Source organism: Tiliqua scincoides, chromosome 5 (genome assembly GCF_035046505.1).
Source record: "Tiliqua scincoides isolate rTilSci1 chromosome 5, rTilSci1.hap2, whole genome shotgun sequence".
Lineage (NCBI taxonomy): Eukaryota > Metazoa > Chordata > Lepidosauria > Squamata > Scincidae > Tiliqua > Tiliqua scincoides.
Window position 1 is genome coordinate 77,544,607 of NC_089825.1, and position 16,996 is coordinate 77,561,602.

General features: G+C 41.9%; 1 protein-coding gene across 1 annotated transcript in view; it reads right to left on the bottom strand.

The window, feature by feature from the left end:
* Positions 1-16,996, bottom strand: part of PIP4K2B (phosphatidylinositol-5-phosphate 4-kinase type 2 beta) — a 32,166-nt gene that overhangs the window by 13,278 nt on the left and 1,892 nt on the right. The window contains exons 2-6 of the mRNA XM_066628992.1: positions 12,795-12,892; positions 10,279-10,375; positions 7,932-8,084; positions 4,320-4,466; positions 3,230-3,268 (exon numbers count right to left, since the gene is read on the bottom strand). Of these exons, the coding sequence (XP_066485089.1) occupies positions 3,230-3,268; positions 4,320-4,466; positions 7,932-8,084; positions 10,279-10,375; positions 12,795-12,892 (534 nt within the window). The remainder of the gene's footprint in view (positions 1-3,229; positions 3,269-4,319; positions 4,467-7,931; positions 8,085-10,278; positions 10,376-12,794; positions 12,893-16,996) is intronic.

Sequence of the window (16,996 nt, forward strand, 5' to 3'; positions counted from 1 at the left end):
CTTTGATGGACTTTTCTGCTAGAAATCTGCCCAATCCCCTTTTCAAGGCATCTAGGCCAGATGCAATCACCACATCCTGTGCCAAAGAGTTCCACAGACTAATTACACACTGGGTAAAGAAATATTTTCTTTTGTCTGTTCTAATTCTCCTGACACTCAATTTTAGTGGCCGTCCCCGATTCTGGTGTTGTGTGAGTGGGAAAAGAGCATCCCTTTATCCATCTCTGCATAATTTTGTGCACCTCAGTCATGTCCCCCCTCAGGTGCCTTTTTTCTAGACTGAAAAGTACCAAATGCTGTAGCCATTTTTCATAAAGGGAGGTGCCCCAGCCCAGTAATCATTTTGGTCACTCTCTTTTGCACCTTCTCAGTTTCCACTATATCTTTTTTTGAGATGTGGTGACCAGAACTGGATGCAATACTCCAGGTGCGGCTGTATCATTTGATTACGTGAATAATTTTTTCTCCCAAAACACTTGAGCTTGGTGTCATTCAATTAAACTGAACAGAAGCAAGAGCCATATAGTTTTATAAAAGAGATACTCTTGGAGGAAAGAGATGTAGTTAGAAACAGAAACTCTGTGTTCAGAGGCAAGAGATTACCAAATCCTGGGGGCCACAGGGGGCAACTATCAGCATCATTCCCTAATTGTGAGCTTCCCAGCAGCATCTGTTTAGTCACCTGATAACCAGATGTTGGAAACACACTAGCAGGGTGACAGCTGCTCAAAATTTCTAATCTGCATGCAGGATTGAAGATGAAAATCTCGTTAAGAAACAGCACTATGTAGCATACAGGTGAGGCCTCCATATCTGTGGATTATCTATCTGCAGATCTGGTTCAATGTGGGTCCCCTGACATACATTGAGCCAGATCAGACCCAGCCTGAAGCCACCAGATGCGACCGGTACTCTCAACGCAGCGCCTGTATTACCTGCTCTCTTGGCACAGATTTAGGAATCTGACTAAATGCAAATATTAGATCTATTGTGGTTGAAATACTAGCAAAAAGGAACAAGGGAGAAACTCAAGACTAGGGTAAAAGCCTAAATCTGGATTTTTACAAATCAGCAGGCATAATATTACGCCAAAAGGTTTATAGCCAAAAGGGACCATCGTAACATCCTAGTTCTACAATTTCCTTATGTATTACAATGAAAACACTCCTCCCAGTTCCACTTTCCCAGGGTTGTTCCTTTTCTTCAACTGTTTACTTACTGCTCTGGTTATTTCACAGAATTAAATCTTATTTCAAACACCCTGCAAAACGTAGAAGTTTGCTGGTTAAAAACGCCAACCAAGCACAAGAACCCAAAGAATCCAATAATTCTTAAGTGTTCATTTGGTGCATTGTACATCCATGCTGGATAGCAACGTTCTGCTGCAGAAGAAAAGCCCATAACAAAAAACACATTTTTGGCATGACTGTACATGGCTTGAGGCACACTGTTTGCAAGGTTCATAATTCTACCAGATTTTCTAAAAAGTCATTAATCTGAATTAATCTAATCAACTAGAGCACAGGCAGTCCCTAAAATAGAAGGAAAACCATCTGGCTTTTCCGGATTAGTACAAAAAACTGGACAGAATGAGGGCAGAGAATTCATACACTCTCTCAAATAACCAAATAAAAAAAAGGAAGAAAACAATTGTATTGTACATTTTTTAAAAACTGCATTTCAGGCATCTGATAGACATTTGTTCTAACACAGAGAAAGTATTTAAGCTTTCTAAGGATCCCTCTTAGTCAACAGAGGAAAAGACCTGCTATCTCTAGTATAAAAAACTGTGTGTGCTTAATTGCAACGAAAAATAATCCCAGTGCAATACAGACATAGTCTGAAACGGAGATTGTTGAGCACCTGGCTTTCCTTTGACTATATCTGGCTATTGAGCACTTCCTGTTGGCCCATCGCTCTCCATCACATCTAATGGCTAAAACGAGCCATTTAGCTCTAACCAAACTGAACCAAAACTCCTGGTTTCAGGAGAAATTTCTCAAAACAGATCCACTGAACTGCTCATGTATTTTCAGCACTCTAATTCCCCCAAATCAGAAAGGTACAGTTATCATTTGGCAGCCTCAACCTATGTCCTTTTCATAGGACACAGCGATAAATTAAAACTGCTCTCCCACTGATTAATCAACTAAAAACTAATTAAACTCCAGATTACCAATAATGAACAAATGATAAATTAAGAACAGAGGAAAATAAATTCCCCAAAGGGCATTTAGATGGTTTGGAGGCATTTTCAACTAAGACACAGCAAACTACACACCCTCTTTCAAAAGAAATGACTCTTTTCAAGAGCAGCACATTACATAGTTCCGTCAATAAAAACACAGGAACATAAATGCTGGCATAGTATTATAGTATTGAAATTGATGTACTTTATCTGACACACAGAATATCAGATAAAGGATCTTAAAATCTGGGACGTGTTTAAGAAATACTATTACTGAAAGTTACTACTTATTTACTGGTATTAAATATGGATGGAGATGGTACTGCATACAAGATTTTATCATCTGTTGTTCATAAGTAGTGTCACGGAGTTTACTATTGCATATATATACTTCAAAGCTTACTGTACTTTGCTTGGTTTCTAAATTAGAAAAAAAATTAATCTATTGATTAAAGTTGATATACCTACTAAAGAGATCTACCAGAAAAGCAGCCAATAGTGGTGTAATTTGGGGCTAAAGGAAGTGGGAAGGGAGGAAAAAAAGCTGCTTCTGTTCGCTGCACTATCCATATTCCCCTGGAACCCAACAGCTACTCTCAAACAAAATGGATAGATTGATAAAAACAAAATGGTTTGAGTTTGTTTGACTAACAAAATAGACAAAAACAAAACCTATAGATGCCTGAATACAAGGGCTGAACAAGTAATAGATGCATACATACTAAGCACCAATGAGTTCTTTTATTAAAAAAAAATCAATCAATGGAATAAAGCATTGAGGAGGTAGGGAACACCATTGCTATTTGCTCCCCTGAAATTTGCCAGGAAATTTAGAGTATGAAATGGAGATACACCAATTCTGCCCCGTGCACAGCACACATGATCAAAACTGGGAAGGAAGGCTGCATCCTTTTCTCTCTAATTCTGCTGCAATTGCATACACAGCAGCAACATTTTATAGGTTTAGCCAGAACACATGGGATATTTAAGAAAAGGAGGGGGAAAGGGGGATTTATTCATCCTCCCAATAGTTACTCTTACCTTTTCTTTGTCACTGGCTTCCCTTGCTACTGTTGACCCCTGAAAGTGAAGAGAGTGAGTGTGACCTATTTTGAAAACCAAATCTGTTCTAATTAACACAAAACCCCAAGTCTGAGTTCTAATTAACCAAGACTTTTCTGCAAAATCAGCACGCCCTTGTTTGTTCTATGTTTTCCCATCGTCACCCTGAAGACCTACACTGTCAAAGAGTTTAAAGTATGATATTAGTTATCAGGGAAAGTGGGATGTTCCTCACAGGCAGGCCAGATTTATGGAGGGCAGACGTGTCGACAGCTGCAGTAGCTAGGAATGGAACTTCCACGTTCAAAGGCAATATGCTTCTAATTATTAGATGTCTGTCTCCTACATCAAAGGATGACTCTGTTTTGTGAGCTTTCCCAGTGCATCTGGGCTGATCTCTGCTGGAGACAGAATGCTGGACTAGACAGGCCTTAGTTTCATCCAGCAAAGCAAGGCTGATGTACAGACAACCCAGTTGAACCTGGTGTGTGAGATGTGGCTGCCTACATGACACAGTCATTTGTAGGATATTGTTTTGATATAATGAGTAACCAGCAAATACAAGATCTACATATCCTATTCTGCTCCATAATTTTGTGAACCACCTTTTTCGTTTTACTCTTTTGGTGATCAGCTTCTTCCACACATTACGACTCCATCATATGAGTGGCCATCTAACAAGAATTTTTTTCATTTTTTTTTTTAAAAAGGGTGGGTGGATCAGCACTAAGTTGATTTTGTGTCCTCTATAGTTTGCTGTCATTGGCAAGAGGAACATATGTTGGCCAAAATGCATTTATGGTGCACAAGATGCAATAATGCAGAAAAACCCTAAAATCAAAGCCCCTGAAAGCAGAGATTTTCAAGAAAACACATTCTGAGACAGAGCTGACATGCAAATATGAAACCTGTGAAATATACAGCATTAATATTGAATATTTGGGTTTCTTATCTCAACAGAACCATAAGACCAGTGCCTGCCTGTTGTTAAAAAGGAACATAACCCACTTGCTTGACTGTTTGTTATGGGAATGGAGTCCAGGTTCCATGGTGCAATCCTAGCCCTCACCTTGAGGTCATATTTCCGATGCACTGTCAGTCGGTGACTAAACACATTTCTGGTGACCACCATGTAGGTTTCCACGCCATCTACAGTAAGCCTGTACATGCCAAGGAACTGGGGGAGAAGGGTATTCCCATGACATTCCACAATGAACTAAATGAGGAGGGTGGGGAGAGAGAAGGAGGCAAGGATATAAAGTCAGTTAATGTGATATTCTCATATCCCCAGTATAGTTTATTACAGAGTTGTTCTAAATCTTACACGTACATTTGAAGCAAGTTTCAAAACAGAACTTGGAATCAAAATAAGGTCTAAAAAGATAAAATTGACTGGTCATGCAATGTTCTAATTTTAGGAGATGAGAGGGGAAAAGAAATCTGATGTTGCAAACGATTATAGAAGCTCTGGAGTATGTATAGTTAAGGTGGAGACAGCATTCCATAGTTACAAGTCCTGAACATTCTAAATGCAAATCAAATTCAGACCACTTGTCTAACTGCGTGAAACCGGTAGAGAGAATCCATGTGTTGACCACCGTCATCTGGCTAAGTTACAGACAGATCCGTTGAGAAAAAGCAGTTTAAAATTAATCCCATTTGGGGAAAATTTCTCCTGTTTACAATCTTTTTCACTGAAGCATAATGTACTTCAATTTTTTTTTTCTTGTGGCCCCTTTAGATACACACAAACATTTGAGGGAATAGCAGGGGTCTTGCCTACCTGTTTTTGCCTCCTCATTAAGTCATTAGCTTTTAAAGTTCCTATTACTTTCCAGTGAGAAACAAAGTGCTGGCAACAACTGAAAAACATGTTTAGGTCTTGAACTAGCTACTCTGGGAGGACCCGCTTCCCTAAGCAAAGATGGCCACCACAAGACTAAGGCGGTGGCTTGTGGCTGCTGATGTGAGCAGGTAGGGGACGGGGAGCAGAATGTTATGCATGTGGGTGGCTGTAGACCTTTTGAGAGGTTAGGTCTAGAACAGTGGTCTCCAGGAAGCCACAGAAACCAGCTAGGGAAGCTGCAGAATACTATATGCAATGTATAGAATTGTAACCCTAATGGCCACAGCCAATGGTCCAGAAGGTCAAGGGAGCCACCAGTTGATAAATGTTTGGGACCCACTGGTCTAGAGAATGATCAAAGCCAGACCACTGAAAGTTATTTTAATGATGATTAAGCAGTTGAAACAGTTGACCCACAACCAGGACTTTAAACATTGACTTATTAAAACAAAAAAGTTGCTGTGTTGGAAATGATCTCTGGAACAAGTAATGTCTGCTGCCAGGCTTAACTCTTCAACATCCAATTATGTTGTGACAGCAAGTTACAGTATCAGTATATTTTGTGACATACATTCAACTTGTGAGTTGCATTTTGGACCAAGAGTCAGGTAGGGAGCTTTATGGCTGAAAATGGCCAAATCTGAAATAACACTCTGTTCAGTGTATTGTTTGACTTACTGACTAAGTCACATATAGACTAAGTCACGTAAGACTAAGTCTTACACATATAGCCCCTTCCATTTAAGAAGAGTAAATGGACTTACTAATTAACTCATGTGCCAAAAAGCACACATATTGCATGTTAAGGTGTCCATGCTAACTTCCGCGTCATTGTAGGCTGTAACCAAGTTGAGCACTGTCACATATTGTGCTTGCTTACAACTTAGCCTTCATGGACCCACACTTGCTCTTGGTCATTCAGCGCCAATTCTCTTCTTCTGCAAAGCAGGGGCAACAATGATGTTCAGGACAGCGGCTAACTGCACACTAGCCCCCTGCTTTCCCTATATGCTTTCATTTGGGTTAGAGAGAATGCTATATTGTAAACCATAAATATAAAGATGGAGGGGGCAGACCAGCACTGAGGAGAAGTGTCTATTTTATTATAAGATGACACACAAGATTGGAAGAGAAAGAAAAAAGTAAGCTCTTTAAGAGGAAACAGGCATAGGATGGCATTTTCAACAAGCTGGCTCTGTTTAAAATAAATTAAATATTTAGAATTTGCAAGCAGGGCAGACCAAGTCTGCAAGTCTCATGCTTGAATAATGACTTTCCTGGGTTTACTTTTGGTTAAACATATACAAGACTGAAGTCTGCTGCCAAAGATAAGCTTTGCACAAGAGATTGGGTGTCAGAAATCAAAAGTGGCTGTAAATTCAAAACAGGAGACCAGGTTTTTGTTACACATGCATAGGGTTTCCCTCTGCAGCGTAAGATAAACTATGCAAGAGGCTGGTTTCAGAATTAAGAATTTACAAGGAAGTATCTTATTGAAGCCTGGCCCCAGCCTCAGTGTTCCCCCAACCTACAGAAGAGGAGGAACGGGGCTAAAAGACCAAGGAAAACTATGGCTACATGGAGGCCAAGGTATAAGCAACCACAATACGCAAATAAAGTGTAGAACGTGTTTACTGCTAACGTGGCACAGAAATTAAAGTAGGCACCTTATTATGTTTTTTCCTTTTTGAATGAATGTAGTTATGCCTAAAGGGGCATCTGCATGAACAATATTTGCTGGAAGAAATTGTATGTACTTTCCTGATGTTGGAAATCCAGATCCTGTTCCTGTTTCACAACTGCATAAAAAACTCCACCAGGGGCAGCCTTTCTCCATTGCAAGACAGAAACAACAGGTAGCACCATGCTGGATCAAATTTCCTGTACAGTACAGTTTTTAAAAAGGTACTGAATCTCTCTCTCTGGATATGTCAACCATTCACAGAATGTCAATCATTCACAACCAGGGCTTGTCATCCCTTCTTGTCTATCCTGCAGAAGTGGGAAACTAATGGGCCATAACATCATCCCAAACTGTTACTTGGATAATATAAACTGGCCCTCAATTTCCCACATTAAAATAGGATGCTTTGCCCATGATTTTAGGAGACTTCCCCTCGGTCCCATCTTTCTAGATCAGTGCCAAAGGAAAGGAACACACAGTCCAATAGCATTGATTTAGTCTAGCCAAAATTGGGGAGAGCATAGTCTCTCTCTCTCTCTCACGCTCACTCGCATGCACGGACTTAGGCTGTGACATTACCTGGAAGTCTGGCTAGACTACAACACAGGAAGAAAGGCAAGCAAGCATGGCCTACTGTGGAGGTGGGGGAGAGGGATCCCATGGCAGAGGCCACAGTGGGCAACACAGTGGGCAACAAAGAGGAGTGAACGTGATTGAGCACAAGGATCAAAGTTACAATTCCATACATGCTCTCCTATGAACAACCCCCCCCTCCAGACACAATGGAACGTATGTCTGAATAGATGTGCATTGGATGTGCTAACAGTTTTTTTTCAGGGTGACATAAGCAGCCTGAACTTCCAGTTTGCAATTAAAGTTCCCACTGATTGCGATTCACTATGCACTACACGTGCATTCACTATGCACTACACGTACGGCAAACGACAGTGGGGATCAGTTTGATTTAGTACCAAAAATGCCAATAAGACTACAATAGGCCTGTACTTAATTGTGGTTGAGGACAACAGGCGCCTAATCACACCCTGGGAGCCCAAAATGTTCTGGGGAGAAGTGTGTCAAAATGTAGCTATCAATTGAAACAGACTTTCACCAGGTCTTAATATTCCCTTTTCTTTTTCCATTTCCTCTACCTGGTGGTACTTCTTTAATATGTTATGCATCTCTGCAACATCTTCACTTGAAACTGCCTTGATGACAAACCGCCGATCATAGGTGGTGAGAAAACGGACCCCGCACCGGCCATGGCTCTCACTGTACACTGGGGCACTCCGTGTCACAGAATTCTACACAGATAGAAGAAGAGCAGACGAGAGATGCACCATTGGTATCTTCATGTAATCCAGGACAACTTCAACTGTGGGAATGCAAAATGTGTTAAATGCTGCCTCAGCTACACTTCATGCCAGCAGAGTGCCAGGCTCTGTGTAAAACAGAACTCCAGAACATGGACATGACTAGACTTTATTCTAGAGCAGGGGTGCCCAAACCCTGGCCCAGGGGCCACTTGCGGCCCTCGGGTACTCCCAAGCTGGCCCACAGGGAGCCCCCAGTCTCAAATGAGCCTCTGGCCCTCCAGAGACTTGCTGGAGCCCACGCTGGCCTGATGCAACTGCTCTCAGCATGAGGGTGACTGTTCAACCTCTTGTGTGAGCTGTGGGAGAACGGCTCCCTCCACTACTTACTGTTTCACATCTGTGATACAGCAGAGGCAGTGAAGGAAAGGCTGACCTTGCTTTATGCAAGACCTTTTATAGGCCTTAAGCTATTGTAAAACCTTCATTCATTCACATAAGTTCCATCTTTAACCCCTGCTAACTGGGTAAGAGGCACTTTTAAAGTGGTGTTTATCTTTTATTTAGCAGGGCGAGAGTAACTGGCCTGCCTCACCCCAGCAGTGTCTTTTCTAGAGGTTGTCTGCTGGTGTTGCATCTTTTTAGATTGTGAGCCCTTTTGGGACAGGGAGCCATTAGTCATTTGATTTTCTCTGTAAACCACTTTGTGAACTTTCTGTTGAAAAGCGGTATATAAATACTAATACTAATCTCTAATATATTCATTGATGTAAATTTATTCAAATTTGAAATGTAAATTAATCATTTGTTTTTCCGGCCCCCGATGCAGTGTCAGAGAGATTATGTTGGCCTCCTTCCAAAAAGTTTGGACACCCCTGCTCTAGGGTATTCTACATCTCAGAGGATTATCTTCTTCCCAAACATCCCTTTAAAGACACACACACACACACACACACGTTTCTCTTGTTTCAGATCTTTGACGGGCAGCCCAATTCTAACTTGTGCTGGAATAGGCAGGCCAGAGTAACTGCACTGTATCCAGCACAAGTTTGGGGCCAGAATCAGCACAACCCAAAGAAAGAGGAAAACTTCCCCCTTACCCCGTGTTGCGCTGCACTGGCCCCAATGGGTCTACTCGGATCTACACCATCTTAGGTGGTGGTGCAAATCCAAGCAGAATGGAGTAGCCAGAGGCTGCTCCATGCTGCCCGAGAACAGGCTCACGATCTGGCATAACTGCCAGATCCTGCCCCCCCTCCTGCTCCCTGCTGGCTGCCCTCTCATCCCGAAAAGCCTCCTCCCCACCCTCCCCACACCCCTGCATTGGCCGAGCTCAGCTAATGCAAACTTATTCTGCCAGGCCTGGATCCAGTGCAGGGAAGCCAGTCCAACTCCTTGCGACGGTCTCCCTGACTCTTAAGTCAATGGATTGGTGCTGGCTTAACGCTGGGGTTAGGATTGCACCTTGAACAACTTAAACTTGTTTTTACAAACAGAAATAGTGTGCTTAAAAAAAAACACCAACAAAAAACATTTTTTGAAAACATTTTAGATGGTATGCATAGTGTAATGTATATGCATAGTGTATTTACTGTTTACAGATTAAGGTATATAGTATAGATTGCTACTTTTTTTGTAGTTTTATACACACAATTAATTATTTATTAATTAAAAAGTAAGGGTTTTTCCTTTATTTTCTCTCCTTTCTTTTGCATTTGGTTTATTGTGTTTATGTTCTGATTTTTTTAAAATTTTCTTTCATTAATAAAGGAATTAAATTAAAACAACCTCTCCTAAAGGCTAAAGCAAATATTTATACATTCTGAAAACTTCTCCTGTCTCCCAGGCCTGCCTGTCCTCCCTGCCTCACACACCCAGGGGTGCAACTCCTATCTGAACACTTTGCCTTGCACCTCTGCCTCTGTCTCTGGACACTTCGCACTAGCACCTTTGCCTTGACCCTTGCTATGTTCTCACCCCAGATGTTCTCACCCCAGATGTGTCTTTTCTCTCGTGACTGATGTGCCACTGAATCTAATACTGGAAGAACTTTCACACAGACCTCATCCTGCAAACAAGTGTCAACCTTCCAATTTCCTCATACAAGCAATACTGCTCGACCCCAATGCATTGTGCTCTTTCCTTTGGGCACACCTGGGTGAGATGCCAGGGTTTCGTTCCATACCTGGTAATCTTGATCATCAATCCCAAACCTTTCCCGGAGATTTCGGAACACCAGAGGACAATATTCCTTAAATTTGAAGCGACTTGGCAGGTTCTCCCTAGAAGCAGGTGCAGAGTAGTTGCCTTTCAATATTAAGAGGTCAATTAGGTTTTAAGTACAAGATACATATGCTGAAAGCCACTTCACACATCACATTTTGTAGCTTTGGGTACTCAAGACATGTTTAAAAGCATGCACAAAAAGTGTAAATGTGTCTTTGAAAACATGGTATACAGGTACAAACCTGTTGAGACTAGCTAACCTGGGTTGGTTATTCATTATAATCAATTACATAATTTAATAGTTCTAACCTAAGGTGCTGTACAAAAATTTAAAGAAACATACAGACCCACCCTCAGGTTTACATTCCAAGAACAAAACAACATACCTTAGAGAAGATGGGGAAAAAGTGTATGTGGGAGGGGAAAATCAATTAAGAAAAGTCAGGGAAACAGATGGACTTTAGGCAGATGTTTGAACATAAAAAACAGAGGGAGAGATTAAGTTAGGATTTCCAGAGAAAGGTAGCTCCAAGGGAAAATAGATTCAGGCAAGGAAAGAGGGTAATTGACACTGAACAAGAACAGTTCAGTATCTTCAGAGCAAATGGGCCAATGAGGAGTATATAGAAAAAGAAGAGTACAATAGATAGATATAGAATAGCAAGACCATAGAGGCACTTGAAAGAACTACTAGAAGCTTAAAGTGAAGCTAAGACGTGTGTGAGGGGAGCCAGTGAAGCGAAGAGTACACAGGAGTAACATGGCTGAAACAATGAACAAAGACTAACAAATGAGCTGCAGCATTTTAAGACGCAGAGAAAATGCTGAAAAAAACAGAAGAACCAACAAGAATATTAGACTAAACAATGTGAGAAATGAGGTAAGTTAATATTTCTTCAGACAGGAAAGAGTGAATTCTAGACATATGAATCAACTGGAAAACCATAAATATAATATGGAGCAAGGGAAAACGGTCTTCTCAGTATTCTGACACAAAACAAAGCCAACCATCAAGAGAGACAGGAGGTGACATCATATGGGAGGAGAGGAAGTTGGGAAGCAAGTCCTTCAAGGGATGGAGATGGAGGGGAATGGGGTCTGCCACCTTCTCCTCAATGCAAGTTATTTTTCAGAGAAAGGGAGAAGTATAGTCTCTGGGAATCAGATACAAGAACAAGTAAAGCTTTTTCCCAGATTCCAGGCCTTCCCTTGGGGATCTCCCTGACAGACTTCTAAACTGTTAACACATCCAGTCCTCCTCTCAATCCAGTCCTCGTGGTGGGCAACTGGGAAAGGAAAGTATCAGTGTCATGTCAGTACAGAGGAGCAGCAGCTGTCAGAGATGCAGGAACCACCATTGCAATGGGGAGGAGCTGTGATGGAAAAGCTCTGTCACCATGATGACAGGAGACCTGCCAAACCATCCCCGTTCAAGTAGACTACAATGGAAACTCACTCTTAGATGCTGGAACAGAGAAACCCTTTCCCTAATACTAGACTTAGGTAAGGAAACCTTCCCCTCAGGAACCTCCTTTGATGTTTAGTCTCAGCCAACCTTCTTTAGCTTCAGGCCCCACAACTGCCATTCTTCCCAGCTAGAATTCCATCTCTCCAGTTCTTCCATCAGCTTCCAATTGCCAAGAGATAGATTTTTGTAAAAAAAAAAAAAATTAGCATTCCTGTCCTGGCCCTCTGATGCCAAAGGTTTGTTGTTCCAAAATGACAAATAAGAGTGGGGAAAATGGTCATGATAAGAGGACTAAAAATACATTCCTAAAATTGCAACGCTCAGAAAGACAATTGAAAACGTCCACGTAAGAGCAAAGTCCCTGCAGCAATTGCAGCCACTTTCAAAGCCTTCCTAAAACACTTTTAACCAGCTGCCAAAATGCCATGAGCAAGTGACCAAGCAGACCTCCAGTGGAAGCACATGCCAGAGTGTAGACACCACCACAAAGTGACCTTATGACATGTGCTGTCTTGTATCTCACCTTGATTACACCTGGGACAAGCAATGTCTGCCTTGCACACTGAAGGGAGTGGAGAGGAATACTTGGAAGAAGGTGGTACCGAAGGTATGCAAGCATCAGATTCATGAAGGACAGGATCAGGTTAGGTCTAGCTGGAGGCATAGAGGGAGCCAACACAGTAAGGTCAAGGTAGGAGAAATATTATTCCTGGTCCCTATCTGGAAGGGGGCTGCAGTTTTTGGCAGGGGCTGTAGCTGTTATCTATAAACAGGCAGGTCTCAGTGCACATAGATGAACATGTGGAAAGTTGTATGTCAAAGCTGCTCCTTTGCACAGGACATGCATGCTCTGCTCGTTTGTTTCAGCTTCATGTTACATCAGCTCCTGTGGAATTCTGTTTCATGTCACTGCACAGTAATAAAAAGCAACCATTTATTTACATACTGAATTACCAGCCAGTGGAGGAGGGAGGCACTCTTTCAAGCAGAAGTTGTTCATTACTCACTTGTTGAACAGATGATTGTCCACCTTAATCTTGCTGTAGGCTTTAAAGTCATCTGGCATTAGCATAACTGGGACAGGGACATTACTCAACTCGTTAATCTGAAAAAGAAACAGAAAATCTAGACAGGCTGGGGGAGAGGTGAGAAAACCAGTGACAATGTTGGCATTTCTCACAGCAGAGCCAATAAACCCCATTAAATGTTCATTGGAGGTTATAGCACTAAGTGGATGAGCTGCAGTTGTAAAGTCCAGAGAATAAAGTTCTTTTCAGCCACATGGCAAGTACATCACCACACAAAAGTCTATCCTGCATTTGAATGAGAGCATGAGAGCGCACAGTCCCAAGGCTGGTGCTGGACTTGCATCTGGATGAACTAGGATCAAGCCTCACCTTTTGCCATGGACTCACAGAGGTCTTGGGTGTCACCCTCTCAGCCTATCTGTAAAATGGGAATAAAACTCAGGGCCTGAATGGTCCACTCTACAAAACATAAATTTTATCCCTAAGCAAATAGAATTCTGTGCCCATATAAACTAATCTTGCTGCATGTCTAAATTGCAATGAACTGTACATAGTTTATGTTATTTAAAATAATTTACTCTGGTTTTCATAGCCATGGGAAAAGTAAAGGCCTAACACCTCCTGGAAATCTTATTCAGCTAGCTTCATACATTTTATCAAGCATTGCTCATGTGCTTTCAAGCACAACTTTTAAAACAAGCAGAGGTACTCAATTTGCACTAATTTCTACGCACCCATAGTACAGTGGCATAGACACAGGTCTGATAATGGTGCATATTCTCCAAATAGTTGTGAGAGCAAAGAATACACATTCATAATATTATTTATTACAAGCCAATATCATCAGGTTACCATACTAAGGTAAAAAAGTAAACGACACATCCTGACCAAAGATGTGTTATCTAGAAGAGGATAAAGTAGCTGCAAAAAAGGACTGGAATTTAAAAGTGTTATATAAAGCAATAAATCATTTAAAAGAGGAAAAACCAGCTATTCCTAGGAGGAAAAAGGCAGGAGACTGTTATGAGCTGCTTTTTATAGCCTCCTATACATGCTGCAGTGTTTTGATATCAAAATGGAAAGGATCACCATCAATTTTTTCCTGAATAAAACTGAGATATGCTTCACAGTGTAAAAGACAAGTGCAGTATTTCACTTTGGGCTGTATACATATCAGCTGGCCAACCAACGAGGTCAACTGAAGCAGTTGCATCAGGCAGCAACTTGGTAAGTAATGCCCATCTCTGGCCTCCTACTTGCCTCCACTGCCCCCTCCTTCTCCTTCCACCCCCTGGGTTGGAAAGGAAAGAGGAGGACAGAGAGGAAGAGGAAATGCAGGGGGAGGGGGGAGGAGAGTGCCAAACCAGAGCATTAGAGAGTGGAAGGAGCAGAGACTGGCACATCACTGGGTGTGGGGGCAGCATCATGCCACCTCAGGCATCAGGAAGACTTAGGTCAACCCTGGTACGTATGAAAGTTGCCAGTGTCTCACTCAGCAGAGAGTGGCTAGATTCAGACATCACGGTAAATCACAGTTTAGTGTTCTGGTGATTCTCAGGCTCCCACACTCTGCCCTCTCCTTCATGTCCCTGGGGAGGAAATTTGCAGTTTTCACTTTGGTTTTATATTAAACCAGGATTTGCCACTGCATCTGGGCTTGTTCTAACCATAATTTGCAAACAAACCACAATCCTGATCCAACATCCTGGCTTATTTACAAAGTGTGGTTAGAACAAGCCAAGATTTGCCAGGTTTAGATGAAACAGGAAATTGCGGTTCAATTTTCAACTAGGAACGGAAGTTGCAAATTTTCTCTCCACCCATGTGATGGTGAGGAAGGAGTACATGAGCTTGAGGCTTGAGACATTAACGCTTAAGTGTGGCTTACCATCTGTACCCAGATGAAGCATCTAAGCAGCACTGACATCAATGGAACAACATGCTTCTTTCACCATAACTATGAAATTTGGGATACTCAAATGTACTTTGAAAGCAAATTTGCTCAAGGGACTAGAAATATCCCTTCAGCAATGGCATTATTTTCACAGGCATTGCGTATGCATGGTGGACATGCCCTTCAAACACAGCACAACCTATTGGTCAACTTTATCCCCACAAAGACATTGGCAGAATGCAAGAAGTTGTTCTTTCAAAAATGTTCCATTGTTGCCCCAAATCCTGATCAAATCTGATACAGCACAATAGCCTAAGGCAGGAGCAGTCAAGTTCAATGAGCAGATGAGTCTACAACTAGCTCACTGAGAATTGACCCATACAGAATTTGAAAAGAGCTGTTTTTGGTATTTGGTTTGGATTGTATATCTCACTTCTTTTAAGAATTCCACGCAACTATGTTGGTTGATTTTTGCTTCTAAGGCAACCATACCAGTAAAACATAGCTTCATACTTTTAGGATGCGTGAAAAAGTAAGAATTACCTGCCATTACAGGAGCCTATCCCATGTGTGGACATGCTTTCCAACTGTGTCAGCCACATAAGAGCAGCAACTCATACACAGTGGGCAGTCACTTAAGAGAGCAAGTAATTTTTTGCAATTGGTTCATTCAATCCCACTTGATACAGTGATGCAACAGAATGTCACGCATCCAGCAGAGAATAAATGGCAGGAGAACATGGCCAAAACAGTAAATCATAAAGTGGGCAATCTCTTCTGCAGGTGACACTGGCTACTTTCAGCTTATACCAGCCTTTAGGGCGCAATCCTAATGCACTTTTCAGCACATAAGGGCAATGCAGCTCCAAGGTAAGGGAACAAACATTCCCTTACCTTGAGGAGGCCTCCATGAATGCCAACCAACTGCAGGATGCAGCGTACATCCCATTGGCACAGCTATGCCAGTGCTGGAAAGTGTGTCAGGATTTGAGTCTTAATTTATTACCTTTTTCCTCCATCACTTTTTCCATCAGTTATTTCCTGGTACACAATTTGGAAATGACTGTCCTCAGCTCTTCATCACATAAATAAGAATGCATGAAGGGCCCTGCTGAATGAAGCCACAGGCCCAACATGCTGAATTCAACAGCAGATCGCCTGATACGTACAGGAAGCCCACAAAAAAGAAGGCATTAGTCCACATCTGCTATCTGTAATCACACAGAATATTTGGACAGTTCCTGCCAATACCAATAGTTCTTGTATTCATGCAAGCAAGTCTCAGTCATCAGGGAGGGAAAGTTCTAACCTCATTCCTGAGCTGGACTCATCAAAATTCAGCAAAGCAAGGGGGAACACAGCTGTTATTGTCATAGTAGTAGTGCTGGAAGGACTCTGTTTGAATTTCAAAAAGTCAGCTCTTGATTCCAAGGGCCAATTAGCGTGAGCAAATTGAAGGTGGACAAAAGAAATCCATGCAAGTTGTAGACCAACAAGTGCCAAATGGCTAAAAAGCCAGACTGCCTTTCGAAGAATGCATGAATTGCCACTCCAGGTCAGACTGAAGGGACTTGTATTTAAACACTCTGTCTCTGACAGTAGCCTGCCAGATGCCTCCAGGAAGCATAGAAGCAGGTCATGACAGCAACAAGCTTGCCCTATTTGTCCCCAACATCTGGCATCAGAGGTCACCTGCCCCTGAATACAGAGATTTAATTTAGCTATTACAACTAATAGTTACTGACAAACCCATTCTCCATTAAAGTATCCTTTTTTTAAAGTAATGTTATGTGGGTGGCCATCGTAATCTCCTGTGGCAAAAAGATCCCATACATTAATTATGTGCTGCTCTTAGCCTTCCTGAACCTACCACCAATAAAAGCTGATGGACTACACCAAGCAATTTATTTTTGTTACTATACTTGCCCAGTGCAGTTCCTAAAATTACAAAGCAACATGCAAACAATTACAATTAAAACAACAATATCAATACCACAGAGAACATCAGCAGCAAATGAAGAGGCAGACATTAATTGAAAAAACAGTGCAAGTAATTTCATGTTACCCTAACAACCTCTGCATAGGAAGCTTGGGTCTCCCTAGCCCCCCACAGCAGTCTGAGCACAAGACTTGGTGCCAAAGTTACCATTCCCCCTGCTTACTATCACATTTTGTCTCAGGATTGACAAGGGATAAAGTGGTTGTTCTGGAATAAATTTGGCCCATGGGCCCAATTTATGTCTAGGGTGGGGCAGAGGAGAGAGGGGTTTACTAAGATGTGAAGGGG